At 44.2% G+C, this 21,385-nt stretch overlaps 1 protein-coding gene across 1 annotated transcript in view; it reads left to right on the forward strand.

Annotated features, from left to right (window-relative positions):
- The window catches only part of ADAM33 (ADAM metallopeptidase domain 33), a 227,705-nt gene that overhangs the window by 38,548 nt on the left and 167,772 nt on the right, over positions 1 to 21,385 (forward strand). Inside the window, exon 2 of the mRNA XM_086962852.1 lies at positions 9,821 to 9,927. Within this exon, the coding sequence (XP_086818978.1) occupies positions 9,821 to 9,927 (107 nt within the window). The remainder of the gene's footprint in view (positions 1 to 9,820; positions 9,928 to 21,385) is intronic.

Below are 21,385 nucleotides of genomic sequence, written 5' to 3' on the forward strand. Positions count from 1 at the left end.
TGAAAGAGATTAAAGAGTTTTGGGAGGAAGAGACTAGAAAAATGTAATTAAAATTCTACGGAAAAACCATCTGGGTCATAGGATTTGTTTTATTTAGTGAGCTAGGAATTTCCTGGATCGATATATCAGAATCTAGGGAATCGATCTCAACGCCTGAAGATGAAGAGGGAGAAATGCTGCTGAGATACGAGCCGATAAGAGGGGTAGGCGCTGGTGATTCCGGAGTATATATATTTTCGTAAAAGGAAGCAAATTCATCCAAAATGGCACGGTCGTTAAAAAGAAGTTTCCCATCTCCTGACTGAATAGAATCTATCGGAGTACTCTCTTTTCTAGATTTGACGTAGTTTGCTAAAAGAGATCCAACTTTATTGCGGCCTCCATAGTATCGGGCGCTTCTACGAAGAAGAATAGAATAAGGATTGTCTATAGAGATCTTTTTAAATTCCAGCTTTGCACGAATAAGCTTCTGCAGAGTGGAGTCTGATGAGGAGGTATAAAACTGATGCTCCAAATGTTTGACATTATCGATTAGGGCTTTGTGTTGAGGAAGGGTATGTTCCTTTTTCCTAGAAACAAAATCAATGATGAAACCTCGGGCAGCAGCTTTAAAAGAGTCCCATACCAAGGCAGGAGGAACGGATTTACCTTCACTGAAAGAAAATAATTTGTCAGCAAAAGAGGTGAAGGAAAAAGAAGAAAATTAATCCTGTAAAAGGAAGTTGTTAAAGCTCCACCTGGAGGATTTGGGTTGCGGAGGAAGCATATCAAAATCGGCAATCACAGGAACATGATCAGAAATCAAAATGGGTTCAATTGAGGATAAAATAAGATTTTGAGCCAAAGGTTTAGAGAGGAAAAGATCATCTAATCGAGTTAAGGAGCCATGTGGAGGGGAGAAAAAAGAAAATTCAATTTGGTCTGGGTTACATAATGTAAATGTAGTAGTATTTGTATAGCGCACCGAATCGACCCCCGAAGGGGTATCTCAGGTGCTTGTACACATACCGCTGTGGAACCCTTCCTGGCTTTTCCCTGTGAAGTGCCCACTCCTGGGCACCCCTAAGGTGAAGTCGGGCATCCTAGCGTTGTTGGGGCCGTTGTGGAGATTAAGCAAGCTATTGCCCAGAGTTGACGAGTGGGACCCATGATTAGAATAGGCACCGAGGCGAGAATGATCAGGTCCGTGGAAATTGAGCCCAAGACCCGCTGAGGCGGGAATTGAAACCTGGTCCCGGGCTAGACCTCTGCGTCGGGGTCTGCCGCTCTAACCATTGAGCCACAAATCTCCAAGCATCTACGAGATGTGCCTATGCGATGATACTGTGAAATTGTTTGTGAGCTTTATGAGGGACAAAAAGCGCCTGGGACTTACAGTCAATAAAGGGGTCCATGATCTGGTTGCAATCGCCACCAAGGATAACATTAATCTTTGTGTTGCAAACATTTATTCCTAATAGTGAGCCAGAAGGCATTATCTGGTTGAGTTGGACCATAAATATTGAAGACAGTTAAAGATATATTATCATTAATAAGTAATTTAACTAAAATCCATCTACCATCTGCGTCAATTTCTTGTGATACAACCGAACAGTTAAACTTTTAATGGCATAAAATAATAATACCATTCTTCTTTGTAGTGATAGGAGAAACAAGAACAGAACCAACCCAATTGTGTTTTTTAAGTTTAAGAGCCTCAGCCTCTGACAAGTGTGTTTCCTGTAATAAAGCTAAACAGGATTATAGGAGGCTAAATGAGAAATAATTCTATGCCATTTTATAGGGTTAATAAATCCTTTTACATTCCAAGTAACAACTCTGAATGGAAAAAAATAAGCAATAAATATAGAACAATAGAACCAACAAAAATGCTATGTTGAGTAGTGATATATGAAATAACACGATCAACAATGAAAATCATAGAAGGATGAAAAGGTAGAGAAAAAAGGAGAGAGTCGTAGGAAAGAGGGGAAAAGCGAAAAAAGGAGGGAAAAAGCAGAGTGATAGGAGGAACATTAAGAGAAGAAGGTACACGTCGTCCATTAGTACAAAATAAAAATGCAAATGAAGAAATATAAGGACTGACAACTGTAATATGTACCTTCTGAGGCGAGGCAAGAAGAAATATACAAAGAGTGGCGACACAAAGGAGAAGACGACACAACCAACAGTGGAGGAAGCATCACAACGGGGAATCATATGAGACAAATAGGAAACGGATAAAGAGATGTCAAAAAGAAACACCTGCAGAGATATAGGGGGAGAAAAGATAAAATAAAAAGTAAGAATAATATGTTCTACAACAATTGTTAACGATAACCTGCAAAGAAAAACTTTTAAGTAAGTCAAAGCGAATAAAATCCTGTCTGCAATGAAATAGGAGAGAGTCAAGGTATGGAGGACGTAGAGGAAAGAGGACCAGAAATTTTCACAGACGTTGCGGAGTGTGAATGAATGAATTTCTTCAGTTCTGCCGGATCATCAAAGGTAGAAGTATTATTTTGGAAAGTGACCTTGAACAAACAAGGGTGAAATAGTCCATAACGTGCTCCAAGCGAACGTAAAGCTGGACGAAGATCGAGGAATTCTTTCCGTCGTTTAGCTGTTGATGAAGAAACATCCTGGGATATATATATTTTAGAGCCTGACCAAACAAGCTGCTTTTTATGTTTAGCTGCATTTAAAACTTGTAACAGGTCTGTACATTTCAAAAATAGAAAAATCACACCCCGTGGTTTTGAAGGAGCAGATGATGAAGATAAGCGGGGACCCAGCCTGTGCGCTCGTTGAATATTCAAGTTTGTAGATACAGGAAGGTCAAGAAGCTTTATGAGAAAAATGTTAAAGAAATGGGCTCATAACCCTTCAAACGCTTGGGAAGACCATAAAAGCAGAGATTATTGCGTCTATTTCAATTTTCAAGATCTTCCTCTGATTTCTTCAACGAGAGGGCCTCCCTCACCAGGGCAACCAATTTGGTGGATACATTCTGTAGGTCATCAACTTGTTTCTCCACAATGGTAATACGGGATTCCATAGATAACCATTTGGTATCTATAACTTGTAAGCGGGAATTGGTTTCCTCAACAAATGGGTACAAAGTGCAAAACTCCTCTAAAACAATGTACAGAGACACCAGAGAAACAGACTTTTGTGGAGAGGTGGGTCTTGTTTAACGTTTTTTGGCAGAGGCTGGAATCTGCATTTTGATTGAAGATGTTGGCGAAACTGTCGACTTTGAAGATCCAGATTGTGCCATTTTGCTGTTATCTTGAAGAGCAGAATCCATATGAGAAGAATCGGACACAGGAGTGTGAGCAGTGTATCTCTTATTAGTAAGTAACAGTTTCTTACTCCAACCCATAAAGCAAAGGAGGAGAAACTCAGTTGGAGCAAGAGAGATCATCAGCAAGCACCCCACAGCGTGAAGAAAACTCCTGAACATAACTGCACAATATACTGTGCTAAAATTATAAATCCTCCTCTGAACCAGAAAAAAATGTAATCTCAGATGAATTAAAAATGGCGGCTGTAGAAGAGCTGCAGTAGTTTTGCGATGTTTTCATTGAAAAAGGTGGAAAAAGCCATAATAATGGAAGAAGACCACTCTGGGGCACTTCCGACACATGAAACTCTCTGTTTCAATGTGAAAAAGCTGATGTGACTTCGAAAATCACCGCAGGATTTCCCATTGCGATACGGAGCTCCGGGGCTAGGCGGCCATCTTGTTTGGCGTTGTGCGCGCTCCAGTTGGCCTGTGTTTTAATATCTTTTTTAACCAACAGGGTCACTGTTTGCTGTGTTCAGACCGGTGCTGGTAGCTCCTAACTGTGCTGAGGCAGTATTTCATGGCAGCTGCGCCTCCAGTCCTCAAGACCTTGTTGGCTCTTGTCTCACCCCCCCTAACCCCAGAGAGACGCCAAGAACTATCCATGTGCACTGCAGTCAGTGACATAGTGAACCCCCACTTTCACAGCTTAAGATGTGCAGGGTTGTTGACATATATTTATCGGCCATGTCTGTCTGCAGCTCTACAGAAAGAAGTTCTTAACAAACAACGTAAGGGAAACTGTAACAGAGGTTTGGGATGCAAAACCAATCGTAGAAAAAGAGGCCCAAAAGGTGAAAGTCAGGAAAATAGTTTGCAGAGGTGTAGCTTCCATTGGTGTTGCAGTGCCACCGAGGTCCAAAGACCTGAGGGCCCACTGAACTCAGATTTTTTGTTGTTGTATTTTACCATTTAAATAACAGCTGAGGGTCCAAGTATTTTTTCTTGCACTAAGGCCAATAATACATTGGCTGTGCTACTGAGACTGTGTGAGAGGGCTGGAAGGAAGAGTGGCATTTATGGCATACAAGTAGATGAAAGAAACTGACAAGAAGAAATGTCAGTGCACTAGGAAAGATGCATGCAAGGCGGAAAGGACTAATTGGTGAAAGTTGAAAACAATATTAACGTGTGGGTGAAAGAATGGCTAGACTGATGAACGGCTGAGTCAACGAGTGGTCGGACAAATGGATGGGTTGGTGAATTGATAAAAGCCGGGTGAAATGATCGATGGATGAAAAAGGATGGATGGATAAATGACTGGAAGGAAAGAAGGATTAATGAAGAGTGTAATGGTGAAAGGATGGATAGACCGAATGGTAAAGGAAGGATGGAATGGTGAAAGGATGGTTGGATGGAAATATGAAAAGATGTCTAGATGGATGGACAGATGCATTAAAGTCTTAAAGGATGGAGAGACAGATGGACGAAGCGAGGGTGAGATGAAGGGAGCTCTTCTAGGCTGGACACAGCCTACTTACTCCGCTCACCTGATGACAATCAATGTAAGGATCAAAGTGGGGAGTATTGACATTTTCTGGCTACTCCAAAGCGCTGCGGCCCAAGAGCTTCCACTGAGCTCATGCTGCGCTAGTCTCGCCTTACACTGGTGTATGGCTGCTCTTCTGTGACCGGGAGGGTGGCAGAGATGCCCTGGATACACAGTGCTGGTTTTGGTCTCCCTACGAACTCAGTCTGGAGACACCCCTAACCTCCTTGGGGCTGTCAATGCTGCCTAACATGCCTTTAATGGCTGTTGTTTACCAGCTCCACTCAATGAATGTATGGAACACCAATCCACTGATGACAGTGAGCCACTGAGGCACTGACTAGCACAATACCAATGCACTGAAGACCCTGACCCACTGACAGGCACAAAACCATTGCACTGAAGACTCTGAACCACTGACTGGTACAATACCAATGCACTGAAGACCCTGAGGCACTGACTGGCACAATACCAATGCACTGAAGACCCTGAGGCGCTGACGGGCACAATACCAATGCACTGAAGACCCTGAGGCACTAACGGGCACAATACCAATGCACTGAAGACCCTGAGCCACTGACTGGTACAGCACCAATGCACTGAAACCCTGAGGCACTGACTGGCACAATACCAATACACGTAAGACCCTGGGCCACTGACGGGCAACAATACCAATACACTGAATACCCTGAACCACTGACCGGTACATTACCAATGCACTAAAGACCCTGAGGCACTGACGGGCACAATACCAATGCACTGAAACCCTGAGGAACTGACGGGCACAATACCAATGCACTGAAACCCTGAGCCACTGACGGGCACAATATCAGTGCACTGAAGACTAGAGGCACTGAGGGGCATAATATCAATGCACCGAGGACCCTGAGCCACTGACTGGCACAATACCAATGCATTGAAGCCCTTGAGGCACTGACTGGCACACTACCAATGCCTTGAAGACCATGAGGCACTGACTGGCACAATACCAATGCATTGAAGCCCCTGAGGCACTGACTGGAACAATACCAATGCATTGAAGCCCCCGAGGCACTGCTGGGCACACCACCAACACAATGAAGACCCTGAGGTACTGATCGGCACAACATCAATGCACTGAAGACCTGAGGTACTGACGAGCACAATACCAATATACTGAAGACCCTGAGTCACTGACGGTCACAATACCAATACACTGAAGACCTGAAACACTGATTTGATTTAATTTAATTTTAATTTAATAGTCATTTCTAGAGCACGCGGCTACCTCAGAAGAGGTGTCCCGGCGCTAATAGCGGACTAGCCAGAGGTTCAAGTGGGCCCTTAAGACTGGTTAAAGAGCCAGGTTTTTAACTTTTTCCTGAATTCGGGTTTTGTTTCAATTAGGCAGAGGTGGTCCGGAAAAGAGTTTCACAGTTTCGCTGTTTTTACCGAAAAGGATTTGCCATCTTGTCGGGCTTTGGAGAAGCGTGGAACCCGAAGGAGTCGCAGGTGATGGATCTCAGGGCCCATTTCTGATGATCTCGCTGCAGCCTCTTCTTGAGATAACTAGGACCTAAGTATCTGGTGATTCTAAAAGCCAAGATCAATGACTTGAACTCTTTCTTTCTTTCTGATTACCGGAAGCCAGTGGAGCTGGCTCGGATGAGGGGAGATATGATGTTGAAGGGGTACCCGCCGAAGCAGTCTAGCCAGATTAAGGCTATTGGCGTAGTCCAGCTGTTAGGTCACCAGAGCATGGATCGTAATCTTACAGCATTTCTCCGGCAGAAAGCGTATGAATATCCTAATAGAGCTTAGTTTCCAAAAGCACATGGAAGAGACGTGACACGTCTGCGTCTTAAAAGAAAGGTCTTTGTCCAATCTGATTCCCAGATTTCTAGCTGAATCAGCTGAAATTGGGGGTGGATTCAGTTCTGTAGGCCACCAAAGGTTCGATGCAGGGGGTGATGCCTGACTGAAGAACAAGATTTCTGTCTTCTCGGCATTCAGTCTCAGGCAATTCTCATTCATCTACACTGAGATTTTTTTCAGGCATTCTTTGAAATTATGAAAAGCTGCCACCACTAAATGTTCTTTAAAAGAGAACACCATCTGCGTGTCACCAGCATAAGAGACTACCTTCATGCCCCAAGATTCGATTAGAGTGGCCAATGGGGAGAGGTAGATATTGAACATCAGTGGTTTGACTGATAGTCACAATATCAATGCACTGAAGACCCGAGGCACTGATGGGCATAAAACTAATGCACTGAAGACACTGAGGCACTGACGGGCACAATACCAATGCACTGAAGTCACTGAGGCACTGACCGCACGATACCAATGCACTGAAGACACTGAGGCACTGACGGGCACAATATCAGTGCACTGAAGACTATAGGCACTGGGGGGCATAATATCAATGCACTGAAGACCCTGAGGCACTGACTGGCACAATACCAATGCACTGAAGATCCTGAGGCACTGACTGGCACAATGTCAATACACTGAAGACCCAGAGGCATTGACGGTCACTATATCAATGCACTGAAGACTCGAGGCACTGAGGGGCACCATATCAATGCACTGAAACCCTGAGGCACTGACGGGCACAATATCAATACACTGAAGACCCAGAGGCACTGACGGGCACAATTTCAATGCTATGAAGACCCTAAGGCACTGATGGCCCACAATATCGATACACTGAAGACCCGGAGTCACTGACGGGCACAATATCAATGCACTGAAGACCCGGGGCACTGACGGGCAAAATACCAATGCACTGAAGGCTCGAGGCACTGAGGGGCACAATATCAATACACTGAAGACCCGGAGGCTCTGACTTGCACAATATTAAGGCACTGAAGACCCGGGGCACTGACGGGCAAAATACCAATGCACTGAAGACCAGAGGCACTGATGGACGCAAAGCCAATACACTGGTAGTAGGGTGTAACTGGTGGGCACAATACCAGTCCACTGATGATAGCGAGCTACTGAAGAGTACAATATCGAGCTACTGAAGTGACAATGAGCTGCTTAAGATGCTGTGCCACTGCTGGGCACTGAACCGAGCCCCTGATAATAGTGAGTCAGTGATGGCCCAATGGCAATCCACTGCCTCTAGTGAGGTACCAGTGATCACAATACCCATTCACTGAGGACCCTGTGGTACACAATATAAATCCACTGATGGTACAGACTCACTAGTGGGCGCAGTGCCAATCCAATGATGACAGACACTGGTTGGCAAAATATCAACCCACATTGTCACAGCGGGAACTACCAACATGCAACCATTCGGGCCCAGGATGTCCACACCGGCCATCAACATCAAATGGAGGAAGAAACCTCTTGAGTGATCATGGACTCTGACCGTCTGCTGAACTTTGTGAATATTGTCACAAGAAGTGTTTTTTTACATCATATATGCCCTTCCACACATTCTTGTCTTACCTCAGAACCTACAGGCCACGCTCACCCTTTGCTGGCCTCAAAAAGACAGAAATTGTCTTTATCTTGGGCCCCACTCTTAGTGCTCCAGACATGTGTCCCTTGCTCACTGTGTCCCTGGATTCAAGCTAGCCTGGCTGATGAAGGGTAATGCCCAGAAACTGGCCCCAGGATGCTTGTTTTCGATCTTGGGAGGACCTGGGTTGGCAGTTTGGGCACAGGGTCAAGACTGATTTGCATATGACTGGGTCTAAACTGGGGTGGGATGGTGAGCAAAAGAACAATGGATTTAACTCGGATCTCTTGACTGGGGGTGAATGTATGATTTATTCAGCATTCCGTCCATCATTTGTTTGCTGTAACAAAAAATTAAAAGCATCTAAAGCTCGACAGCAAAGCAGTTCCTAGACCCTGCAGTGTGGGAACCCACAATACAAGTGCTCCAAGAGCTTCAGTGGCTAACTATAGTCAAACACTCTGCCTTCAAGGCACTCTGCGTTGCCCACAAAGCTATCAACCGCCACAACCACAGCTGCAAAAATCAAGGATGGTAGAGTCATGTGCAGTGATCCCTCTTGCTCTGCTTCGTGTCATTTCAGGCATAGGACACGGCTACACCTTCACTGCACCAGGAGGAGGGCATCCCGCTGTTAAATCATGCACGAGCTGAAACCCTTCTCAAATACTTTAACCCAGGCCACGCCCAGCAGACAGAAAAGGAAACTGATGTAAAGCACAAGCGCTCCATCCCTCACTCTGCTACTTGTCTGGACACTCCAACCTGACTTGGCAAGCTGCATGCGGCATACCAGTGATCCCGAGTGCTCGAAGCTAAGAGTGTTGTACCAGTGAAATGAAGTGTACAAGAAAGTGATGGATGGAATGCTTGAATTAATCTCCGCCACTGGTAAATATCCGGGCTGCATCCCAGTCCATTGTTATTTTGCACACCATGCCACCTCCGTTTGGACCCAGCCATATGCGAATCAGTTTTGACCTTGCTCCAATGGCAACAGCCCCGCCCGAACTGCCAAGCCAGGTCCTCCCTAGACCGGAAACAAGCATCCTGGGACCAGTTTCACCTTGGATAGGGCTCATCAGTCGGGTGCAGCTTGTTTTCAGTGGCACAGTGAGTACTAGTGGAATTTTAAAGGCTGCTGATGTTAAGATAGTCCCCTGATGCTAACCAAGTAGAGTTTCGGAAAATGGGGCTGATCCTCCAAAAGTGGGCCACTTTTTTAGGGGGGGATGTCGGGACTATTTCTGATCCCATTCCTGCTGTGATATTTGTGTATGGTTTTGAGTCTGTATAGTGTAGAGTCTGGTTTCAGCAGGTGATTTATAGAATGTTAAGAAACCTCATATCATTCAATGATAATCTTGTCCTCTTTTTCCATTTTTAATAATTAGAAAAAATAAAAAATGAGTTACAGATTGCTTTTACTCAAAAGCAAACAGTTGAGTTTGAAATATGAATGGTACACGTTAAATCTAATGTATGGATACAATTTGTATGCATATTCCCCACCAATATTTTATATTGTGCACATATTTTTTTTTTCCAGCTATCACATGTTCCATGGACCGAACTATAAATATATCTACATTTGGGGTACCTGACCAGCCCATAAATCAACAAACTTCAAATGGAACATTGAAAATATTACCAAAGGCAGGTACATTTTATTGGTTGATCTTGTATATTCAGTAATGGCTTTTGATGGGGAATTAGATTGTGTGTAAGTGTTACTATAACACTCGCGGAAGTACATGATATATCTAGAGAATACATAACATGTAATTTTGTGATATGGTCGTATGTTGCCATTGAGGGGGTCTCTACTGATATCATAAACCACCACGAGGTGGACGGCAGAATGATTTGTAAATGTCATTGAAAGTCAAATATAGCAAAATAGGAAGATATTACCAGTGCTTAATTTAGGCAATAAATGCCAGGGTCCTGGTTAGGAGGCCACTGAGGTTTTCACTACCCATTGCTCCTAGTACCAACGTAACTGCGAACCATCGTACTACTACAAGTCTGACAATTCTGACCATTCCAGCCACCCAAAGCTATCAGTGGCAGGTATTAGTCCTTTTTGATGTTTATTGAATTAATAAACAACTGTTGTGCTCGTTTCTAAATTAGACCGACAACGCCACCATGGCTGTGATAAGTGCTGGTGTTGACAATTAAGTGCTGGTGCCGAGCACAGAAAACCACAGACACAAATTAAGCATTGCATATATGTCCATTAAGTAGTTTATATTTTACATGTTTCTTTCAATGCAGTTAGCAAGAAAAAAAAAACAATTCATTTTTTTTTTTAATGGAATAAGGTTTCATGAAAACAGTACGTGATATACTGGCGTATACTGTTTGTCTCCTATTTTGTTTGGCTTTGCGAAGTAGACAAACAATAGGCGATGCCTATGTAGTTAAGTTCCTAGAGCTTTCTAGCTTCTTCAGTGTTCAGATATCAATGAGTAATGTTTGCAATTTGAATGTTCTGGTTTTGCAGTGGCTTTCTTGAAGAGAATACTAATTAAACAATGGGCAATGCGGAAGGTCTGCTTATGTGGTCCTCATGATGTCATTTTTGTAAAATATTTCTTGTATGAGTAAAATGCGGGATATTATACAAACTGCATTTTGTTAAAAAAAAACTCATTTAATCCTTCATTGATCCTTTGGCGCAAGGGGGTTCTCATCAGATTGTCCATAGGGAAGGTCCAATTCTTTCGTACTGAATCTTAGTATTGTTAAGCCCTTTGGTGACTTCTTATTGAAGTAGACACTTAAAGAAGACTTCCCCGAACAGTTCAGTTTTCAGGTCCTTCTTTAAGGAGGCACTTGGTGAAGCCATTGCTAGGTTCTTCTGGAAGGAGACACTTGGCCATGGCTTCCCTGAACAGTGTCATTGTTGGGTGTTTCTTGAAGGAGGCTCACAGCGAAGCCTTTATCAATTTCTTCTTGAAGGAGGCACTTGGAGAAGCCATTGACAGGTTCTTCTTGAAGGAGGCACTTGGACCTGCCATTGAACGGTTCTTATTGAAGGAGGCACTTGGAGAAGCCATTGACAGGTTCTTCAAGAAGGAGGCACTTGGAGAAGCCATTGACCGGTTTTTCTTGAAGGAGGCACTTGGAGAAGCCATTGACAGGTTCTTCTTGAGGGAGGCACTTGGAGAAGCCATTGAGATGTTCTTCTTGAAGAAGGCACTCGGAGAAGCCATTGACAGCTTCTTCTTGAAGGAGGCACTTGGACCTGCTATTGAATGGTTCTTCTTGAAGGAGGCACTTGGACCTGCCATTGAACGGTTCTTATTGAAGGAGGCACTTGGAGAAGCCATTGACAGGTTCTTCTTGAAGGAGGCACTTGGAGAAGCCATTGACAGGTCCTTCTTGAAGGAGGCACTTGGAGAAGCCATTAAAAGGTTCTTCTCGAAGGAGGCACTTGGAGAAGCCATTGACAGGTTCTTCTTGGAGGAGGCAGATGGAGAAGCCATTGACAGGTCCTTCTTGAAGTAGGCACTTGGAGAAGCCATTGACAGGTTCTTCTTGAGGGAGGCACTTGGAGAAGCCATTGACAGGTTCTTCTTGAAGGAGGCACTTGGAGAAGCCATTGACAGGTTCTTTTTGAAGGAGGCACTTGGAGAAGCCATTGACAGGTTCTTCTTGAGGGAGGCACTTGGAGAAGCCATTGACAGGTTCTTCTTGAAGGAGGCACTTGGAGAAGCCATTGACAGGTTCTTTTTGAAGGAGGCACTTGGAGAAGCCATTGACATGTTCTTCTTGAAGGAGGCACTTGGAGAAGCCATTGACAGGTTCTTCTTGAAGGAGGCACTTGGAGAAGCCATTGACAGGTTCTTCTTGAAGGAGGCACTTGGACCTGCCATTGAACGGTTCTTCTTGAAGGAGGCACTTGGAGAAGCCATTGAAAGGTTCTTCTTGAAGGAGGCACTTGGAGAAGGCATTGACAGGTTCTTCTTGAAGTAGGCACTTGGCGAAGCCATTGACAGGTTCTTCTTGAGGGAGGCACTTGGAGAAGCCATTGACATGTTCTTCTTGAAGTAGGCACTTGGAGAAGCCATTGACAGGTTCTTCTTGAAGGAGGCACTTGAACCTGTTATTGAATGGTCCTTCTTGAAGTAGGCACTTGAAGAAGCCATTGACAGGTTCTTCTTGAGGGAGGCACTTGGAGAAGCCATTGACATGTTCTTCTTGAAGTAGGCACTTGGAGAAGCCATTGACATGTTCTTCTTGAAGTAGGCACTTGAAGAAGCCATTGACATGTTCTTCTTGAAGTAGGCACTTGGAGAAGCCATTGACAGGTTCTTCTTGAAGGAGGCACTTGGACCTGCCATTGAACGGTTCTTATTGAAGGAGGCACTTGGAGAAGCCATTGACAGGTTCTTCAAGAAGGAGGCACTTGGAGAAGCCATTGACCGGTTTTTCTTGAAGGAGGCACTTGGAGAAGCCATTGACAGGTTCTTCTTGAAGGAGGCACTTGGACCTGCCATTGACAGGTTCTTCTTGAAGGAGGCACTTGGAGAAGCCATTGACCGTTTCTTCTTGAAGGAGGCACTTGGGGAAGCCATTGACAGGTTCTTCTTGAAGGAGGCACTTGGAGAAGCCATTGACCACTTCTTCTTGAAGGAGGCACTTGAAGAAGCCATTGACAGCTTCTTCATGAAGGAGGCACTTGGAGAAGCCATTGACAGCTTCTTTTTGAGGGAGGCACTTGGAGAAGCCATTGACATGTTCTTCTTAAAGGAGGCACTTGGAGAAGCCATTGACAGCTTCTTCTTGAAGGAGGCACTTGGGTAAGCCATTGACAGGTTCTTCTTGAAGGAGGCACTTGGAGAAGCTATTGACCACTTCTTCTTGAAGGAGGCACTTGGAGAAGCCATTGAAAGGTCCTTCTTGAAGGAGGCACTTGGAGAAGCCCTTGACATGTTATTCTTGAAGGAGGCACTTGGAGAAGCCATTGACAGCTTCTTCATGAAGGAGGCACTTGGAGAAGCCATTGACAGGTTCTTCTTGAAGGAGGCACTTGGAGAAGCCATTGACATGTTCTTCTTGAAGGAGGCACTTGGAGAAGCCATTGACATGTTCTTCTTAAAGGAGGCACTTGGAGAAGCCATTGACAGCTTCTTCATGAAGGAGGCACTTGGAGAAGCCATTGACAGGTCCTTCTCGGAGGAGGCACTTGAAGAAGCCATTGACAGGTTCTTCTTGAAGGAGGCACTTGCAGAAGCCATTGACAGGTTCTTCTTGAAGGAGGCACTTGGAGAAGCCATTGACAGGTTCTTCTTGAAGGAGGCACTTGGAGAAGCCATTGACAGCTTCTTCATGAAGGAGGCACTTGGAGAAGCCATTGACAGGTCCTTCTCGGAGGAGGCACTTGAAGAAGCCATTGACAGGTTCTTCTTGAAGGAGGCACTTGAAGAAGCCATTGACAGGTTCTTCTTGAAGGAGGCACTTGGAGAAGCCATTGACAGGTTCTTCTTGAAGGAGGCACTTGGAGAAGCCATTGACAGGTTCTTCTTGAAGGAGGCACTTGGAGAAGCCATTGACAGGTTCTTCGCGGAAGAGGCACTTGGAGAAACCATTGAAAGGTTCTTCTCGGAGGAGGCACTTGGAGAAGCCATTGACCGGTTCTTCTTGAAGGAGGCACTTGGAGAAGCCATTGACAGCTTCTTCATGAAGGAGGCACATGGAGAAGCCATTGACATGTTCTTCTTGAAGGAGGCACTTGGAGAAGCCATTGACAGCTTCTTCATGAAGGAGTCACTTGGAGAAGCCATTGACAGGTCCTTCTCGGAGGAGGCACTTGAAGAAGCCATTGACAGGTTCTTCTTGAAGGAGGCACTTGGAGAAGCCATTGACATGTTCTTCTTGAAGGAGGCACTTGGAGAAGCCATTGACATGTTTTTCTTGAAGGAGGCACTTGGAGAAGCCATTGACAGCTTCTTCATGAAGGAGGCACTTGGAGAAGCCATTGACAGGTCCTTCTCGGAGGAGGCACTTGAAGAAGCCATTGACAGGTTCTTCTTGAAGGAGGCCCTTGGAGAAGCCATTGACAGGTTCTTCTTGAAGGAGGCACTTGGAGAAGCCATTGACAGGTTCTTCGCGGAGGAGGCACTTGGAGAAGCCATTGAAAGGTTCTTCTCGGAGGAGGCACTTGGAGAAGCCATTGACCGGTTCTTCTTGAAGGAGGCACTTGGAGAAGCCATTGACAGCTTCTTCATGAAGGAGGCACATGGATACGCCATTGACAGGTTCTTCTTGAAGGAGGCACTTGGAGAAACCATTGACAGGTTCTTCTTGAAGGAGGCACTTGGAGAAGCAATTGACAGGTTCCTCTTGAAGGAGGCACTTGGAGAAGCCATTGACAGGTTCTTCTTGGAGGAGGAACTTGGAGAAGCAATTGACAGGTTCTTCTTGAAGGAGGCACTTGGAGAAGAGATTGACAGGTTCCTCTTGGAGGAGGAACTTGGAGAAGCAATTGACAGGTTTTTCTTGAAGGAGGCACTTGGAGAAGCAATTGACAGGTTCTTCTTGAAGAAGGCCCTCGGAGAAGCCATTGACAGGTTCTTCTTGAAGAAGGCCCTCGGAGAAGCCATTGACAGGTTCTTCTTGGAGGAGGAACTTGGAGAAGCCATTGACAGGTTCTTCTTGATGGAGGAACTTGGAGAAGCCATTGACCGGTTCTTCTTGAAAGAGGCACCTGGAGAAGCCATTGACAGGTTCTTCTTGAGGGAGGCACTTGGACAAGCCATTGACAGGTTCTTCTTGGAGGAGGAACTTGGAGAAGCCATTGACAGGTTCTTCTTGAAGGAGGCACTTGGAGAAGCCATTGACAGGTTCTTCTTGAAGGAGGCACTTGGAGAAGCCCTTGACATGTTATTCTTGAAGGAGGCACTTGGAGAAGCCATTGACAGCTTCTTCATGAAGGAGGCACTTGGAGAAGCCATTGACAGGTTCTTCTTGAGGGAGGCACTTGTAGAAGCCATTGACAGGTTCTTCTTAATGGAGGCACGTGGAGAAGCCATTAACCGGTTCTTCTTGAAGGAGGCACTTGGAGAAGGCTTCCCTGCACCCGGCACAATTGGGGTCTTATGAGCGCAGACTATTTCATTTACCTTTGAATGATCATTGTAGCCCAGTATTGTGCCACATGTATTTAAGTAATCCTTACAAGTCACTCTTTAGTCTAAACAGAGAGTAGTATGGGTTCCGTTTGTTACATTACCTTTTCCTGCTACATTTAGGGTATCAACACTGTGGTAGTTACTCATTAAACTATGGCTATTGTCCTTGTGCTACTCCATATCATACATCAATGCACTGGGACAAGAACTGATTTTGGAGGTTGTGTTTCTCCAAAAGCACTGTTTTTAACCAATTCAGCATCATTACTCTAATCAGTATATTGTCATTACTTTGCAATCCCTTAATGAGGAGAAAGACCATCCCTTGGAAATTATATTAACGTTTGCATTATTTCAAGACACAAATGGGGGTTAGAATAGAAAACCTGACAAGCCAGTGTTATAGCATGCAACAATTATAGCAGTTTGGAACCAGATATGTGCAAATCAGTCTTGACCCTCCTCCTCTTGGGAACAGTCCAACCCAAACTGCCAGGCCAAGTCCTTCTAACCCAGAGCACAAGCAACCTAGGACTTGTTTCACACGTATGCGGGCTCTTCAGCCAAGCACAGCTTGGTTCTAGTGGCACAGAGAGTCCAGGACCCAAGTCTGGGCATACCCAGCACAATTATGGCATCAAATGTAAGAAGCAACAAGGTGATGGATGGAATACTCATATTAATATGTAATCAAAAATGGACCGGTCTAACAAGGTTTAGTACAGGACTCAAAACTGGATGCAGGAGTTCATAATCACCACTCCAGCTACATTCATTGCCTTGATGTTAACGCTACCAGAGGCCCAGATACTAAAGATAGCCCCCGTGGGCACTGGGACTGCTGGATAGTTTTCAAACTGTTCACGTATCACTCCACCACTACTGCACTCTCAGTAACATACCAGCTCTGCTGTAACACAGGCGTTGAAGCACACCCGGGACACATTCGGTGTCACTGGGTGGGCCCGATGATGAAGCATGCCACCAACTAGGTTGGTGGGTGAGGGCTTCATGAAGGAACACATTCTGTTCCCTATACATACAGTTTTGAGTCCTGTACTAAACCTTGTTAGACCAGTCCATTTTTGATTACATATAAACACTTTGGGGATTCGGATTGGCTACCCATGCCTCTCTCGCTCTCTCCTTGATAATCGAATACTCCTATTAATCTCAGCCACTGGATGTCGTTTGGGACCACATCCCAATCCATAACAATGGACTGGGATGCAGCCCTGAGTAATTATCATTTACTGACATTAATTGAAGCATTCCATCCATTACTTTTTATATACTTTAGTATTTCTCCCTAAGTGGGACGGTTGTGCTCAGACATGGTTCCTGTACACACTGTGTCACTCGACGCAAGCTATAGCTAGCTGTTGGGCCCATAACAAGGGTGAAACCAGCCCTGGGTCCTTGTGTTCTTGTTCAGGGAAGACCTGGTGTGGCAGTTCGGGCTGAACTGTTCCCATTGGTGCAGGGTCAAGACTGATTTGCATATAGCTGTGTCCAGTGCTTTAAATGGGAAAAAAAAGTGCAGGTACTCATCAAATTGAGCTGTGACCTGGGGGCGTGACAAGAAGGCGGAGCTAGGAGGCGGGACAAGGGGCGGGGCTAATGTCACGTTAAAAGGCGCAAGAATTTTTTGGGGTGCGATACTGACAAATTGCTTCAAATCTGTAATATATTGTTGATACCCTTGCATGTATTAAAGATACTGTTAACATTCTCTTTCAAATGCTGCATATGAAATTGCTGGTGCACAAATGGTACATGAATCACATTTATTATGCACCGATTCAGCGACCATGGCCAGCTTATAGAAGAAAAGCAGACAACCAACCAATACTAGTTGACAGATTATTGAATAGGGAGCCATCAGGTTTTCCTTTTTTATCAGAGGCATTGGTCTAATGAAGTACAGTCTGGAATTCAGTCCACCAAGATCAATTGCAAAAAAAAAATAAAGTTTATTAATCTTACCGGACACAGTTTAGTTAAAGCCCAACATATTCAGCAAATACGAGCTAAAGTACTGGATAAATACAAAAAACAAAAATCTTGTGGGAATGCATTTGGAAGCTTGGAAATTGCCATTAAATGTTATAAAAATCTTGTCATTCATCAAAAAAGTGTCCACATAGCTTCAAAAGGGGACTTTTCTACCCCCTGGTTGCGTGAACGACAAGCTGTCTCGTCAGCTGATCTCCTTCCTAGTTGCAACCATGTTTTAACATACGGTAGGGGTTCAAACCTTTGAACAAGTGGGCCTACACATTTCAAGAACAGAAGGGATGACAGACGATTTGTGGCTAGACAATTTCTCTTGGGTGTGAGCAGATCATTCATTGAGCTAAAGCTTCTTTCACATTCACTGGTGGATACAGCAATAGTTTCAACAGCTTTCATCAATGGCATAAAATCTAGAGGCATGTAGGCAGCTTTTACTTCCTTGTATTCTCTAAATCCCCTGATGCTATCAACCACATTTACTCTCAAGATTTGACAGAGCTGCCTCACATCCTTGTCACCATACTGTATATCCATGCTGTCTTCTGGCCAGTTTTCAGGATAAAGCAGTTTTATGTGCTGCGTAAACAAATGCAAGTTGTCTGCTTTGGGAGGGTCTGTCATTTTAGTGCTGACATGGGACGATTTTGTAGTGGAAAATCTTGTTTTTAGGTTTTCCGCTAAGCTCCTGTAGAATTGACCTGCATTTATCATTGGAAATTTACTCTTTTCATGCAGTTCTACACCCCTGAATTTAAGGCTGCTGCAGGCTTCCATGGCTTCCTCAGTGTATGGACCAGGGGTGTTAACCATTGATTCAAAGACCCTGACTGCCCTGGTCAGCAATTTTTCAGCATTAGGAAGAGTTGTGTCATTGCGCTGAAGCTGGCGTGAAAAGTCACTCAATTCTGCAAGAGCGTCTAACATGACACCAACATTCTTTACAAATGAGCAAGAGGTCAGAATATTGTTAAGACCAGCATACTTTGCTCTATCTCTGGCATCACGTTTTTGGTCAGCAGCAGCTTTTGTGAAATGCTGGTGTAGTGCTGGGAAGCTCTGCCAAACAGCCTTTACACTCCTTTCACTGGAAGCAACCCAGCGAATGGAAAGAATCCGTCCAATCACAAGAAAACGCTGCTCAATTTCTTTTGCACACTGCCTCAGTTCTCTTTGATTTTTAGGTGAAGCATGGTACAAAGAATAAAGTTTATCAAAGAAAATCTGAAAGTGATTTATGCCTGAAATTTCTTTCATAACATCTCCCACAGCTAGCTCCAACCGATGATTGCTACAGTGCCACACAAATAATCCTGGATAGCGAACCTGAAGCTGTGTTGCAACTCCGGCCTGCTTCCCAAGCATAACTGATGCACCATCGCAGGCCAAGGCGATCAAACATTCTCGCAGAAAGTCCTCATGCAAGCCATGCTTGTGTAGACACTCCGTCAGAGCAGTGATAATATCTTTAGCTGTGGTGCCATCAAGTTCAAGTAAGTAAAAAAAAAAAGTACGCACATCAGAATCATTTGCGACCGCAGCACGCAAGCAAAGGACAAGTACAGATTTTCCACTAAATGTGGTGGATTCGTCAATTAACAAGCATATTTTACGTTTTTTTTCCAATATGTCCTGTACAAGTTTTTTCCTCATGCCTGAAGCTATATGGTCTAAAATGTCAGCACATGAATTGTTACTGTGTAGAACACGGCCCATATGTAATCCATTCAGCTGTTGCACATCAACATCAAGTGACATATCTACAAATGGCCGCCCATGTTTCCCTATTTTATATGCTGTACGAAACACACGGCATGTTGTTTCCTGTTCTGCCATGTACATTAAACGTGTATGATTTTCCATGCTCTGTCTCAGGGACTCCTGTGCAATTTTTTCTGCAGTGACATGAGCTGTTGAAAATTTATGCTCTCTGATTTTTTTACGTAGGGACAGCTGCTGCTTACATTTCTCTTTTCCATAATGAGTTACATTGCAATTGGCCCATTCGTGTGCAAATCTTAAGCCTTGGGTTTTATTTGCACCTAGTGTTGTTAGCGATCTACATGTTGAGCAGCCTAATTTTTTACTTTCAACAATTAGCCAGCTATATTCTTTACAGAAATATTGCATTTGCTCAATATTCCAGCAGTCTGGTATGTCCCCCTCTTTGAGCTCCGTCGTAGCAGATGTGGTAAAAAGCTGTGTTTTGTCCGGCAAACAGGACAAATTCTCATTGGATTGAGGCACAGCAGAGTCCACAGTAATATAATCATCTGCATTATGATTAGTATTACCACCATCAGATACAACACATTCACTATCGTCAGCATGCTCCGGCTCCATTTGCTTCCTTTTAGTGCCTTGAGAGGCATCCTTTTGCAACCACTTCAGCAAACTCATTTTCACCACGTAGATTGAACTTGGATCTGTAGCAACCTAACGTCTGACACCGACCTCTCCCTGTTCACAATGTTTCACGAAGCCCGACGCAGTTAAACTGAAAGAAAAAAAATGTGCTTTGATCTGCAATGACAATACACAAATGTGGCACCGATGATGTAAACTGACTTGTCAAGATGAAATCTTGCATGAATTGATATTGATTTGATAAACTGCACACAAGGCGAATTCTGAAATTACAGCAAGCAGTCCCATCCATAAGTCAAGCGAGTTAAAGAGATGAGGTAACCTGTGCAGGATCACATAATTGAGTCCTAGCAGAAGCCTCACTTTGAAGGAAGATGTAGGTTCCCCTAACCAAGTCTTGATTTGCATTGTGCACAGAGATCTATTTCACTTACAATGAGCGTGTTGTTGTAACTTGCATAGCACCAGCACAATAAAAGCTGCATAGATTGGTTGTACTGAAAGATGAATGATCCTGTTCCTACATTATGGCACTGCATTAGCAAGAACGTACAAGGTTGCTTAAAGGTGTGAGGTTCTTTATAGAACCTGTAGAGTTCTGAGGCATGGGAGGACCAAATTACATGTCAGTGTTTTCACCAAGATGACAATAATGCATCAAAAACACAATTATACATCAAGAAAGGATTATTGCAGTGTAATGCAGCACCGTCTGTGGCAATATCACTTGACTATTGTGCGCTTTTCACACTGCAACTCTGGGTAGCATGATCACACTACTGCTGATGCATGAGGCCACTGAGTAACCACAATACTAACCCCAACCCTGACAACAATGCCAATATTGAACCTATGTTCATCCTCTTTAGCGGCCTGGGTTCCCATTATGCATGGTCAGTATAATTTATCAATCAAACACATGGGAGGATTTTGTAAAGCGCATATCCTAAAGCAATATTGCGAGGTTCTCCTATATGTGATAATGAAGTAAAGGGAGGGAAAGTATAAACAGTTGCGTAGGATCACACAATTTGGTAAAGTGTGGAAGCCAGGATTAATCCCAGATTTTCTGATTTCTGGTCAACTGGACAATGTGAAACCAGAAAACCTGGGATTAATCCGGGCTTCCCCACTTTCCCAAATTGTGTGCTTCAGTGGGGGCTGGTGATATTTGAAAGTGGTGGGGCGTAAAAGTTCTGGATGAGTGCCTGGTGGCGAGCGAGCACACGTATTAAGGTTGAGCAACATAAGTATAGAGTTCGGGGAATTCTATCTGCAAGCAAATTTTGCAATGGTGCATTTTCAAGCATATTTGAGAAAGCAAGATGGTTAATGAAGCACTTGCGCAAGTGTAGTTATGACATCAATAAAGAGATTTCATATGCAAATGCCACCAGCTGCCACTGTAGGGTCTGCAAATCAATGGTAGGCATTGGCAGAAGTGCTACTATTGTAATGTTAAGTGTGCGAACATTATGCTGGGGTACAGGGAGTGGAAAGAGAAAGGTTGGAGGACGAAACACATTTCTAACTCAATAAAATGTAAATACCTGCTAGCAAACTCAGTGCAAATAGTTAAAAACATATCATGA

This window comes from Lissotriton vulgaris, chromosome 3_1, assembly GCF_964263255.1.
Source record: "Lissotriton vulgaris chromosome 3_1, aLisVul1.2, whole genome shotgun sequence".
Lineage (NCBI taxonomy): Eukaryota > Metazoa > Chordata > Amphibia > Caudata > Salamandridae > Lissotriton > Lissotriton vulgaris.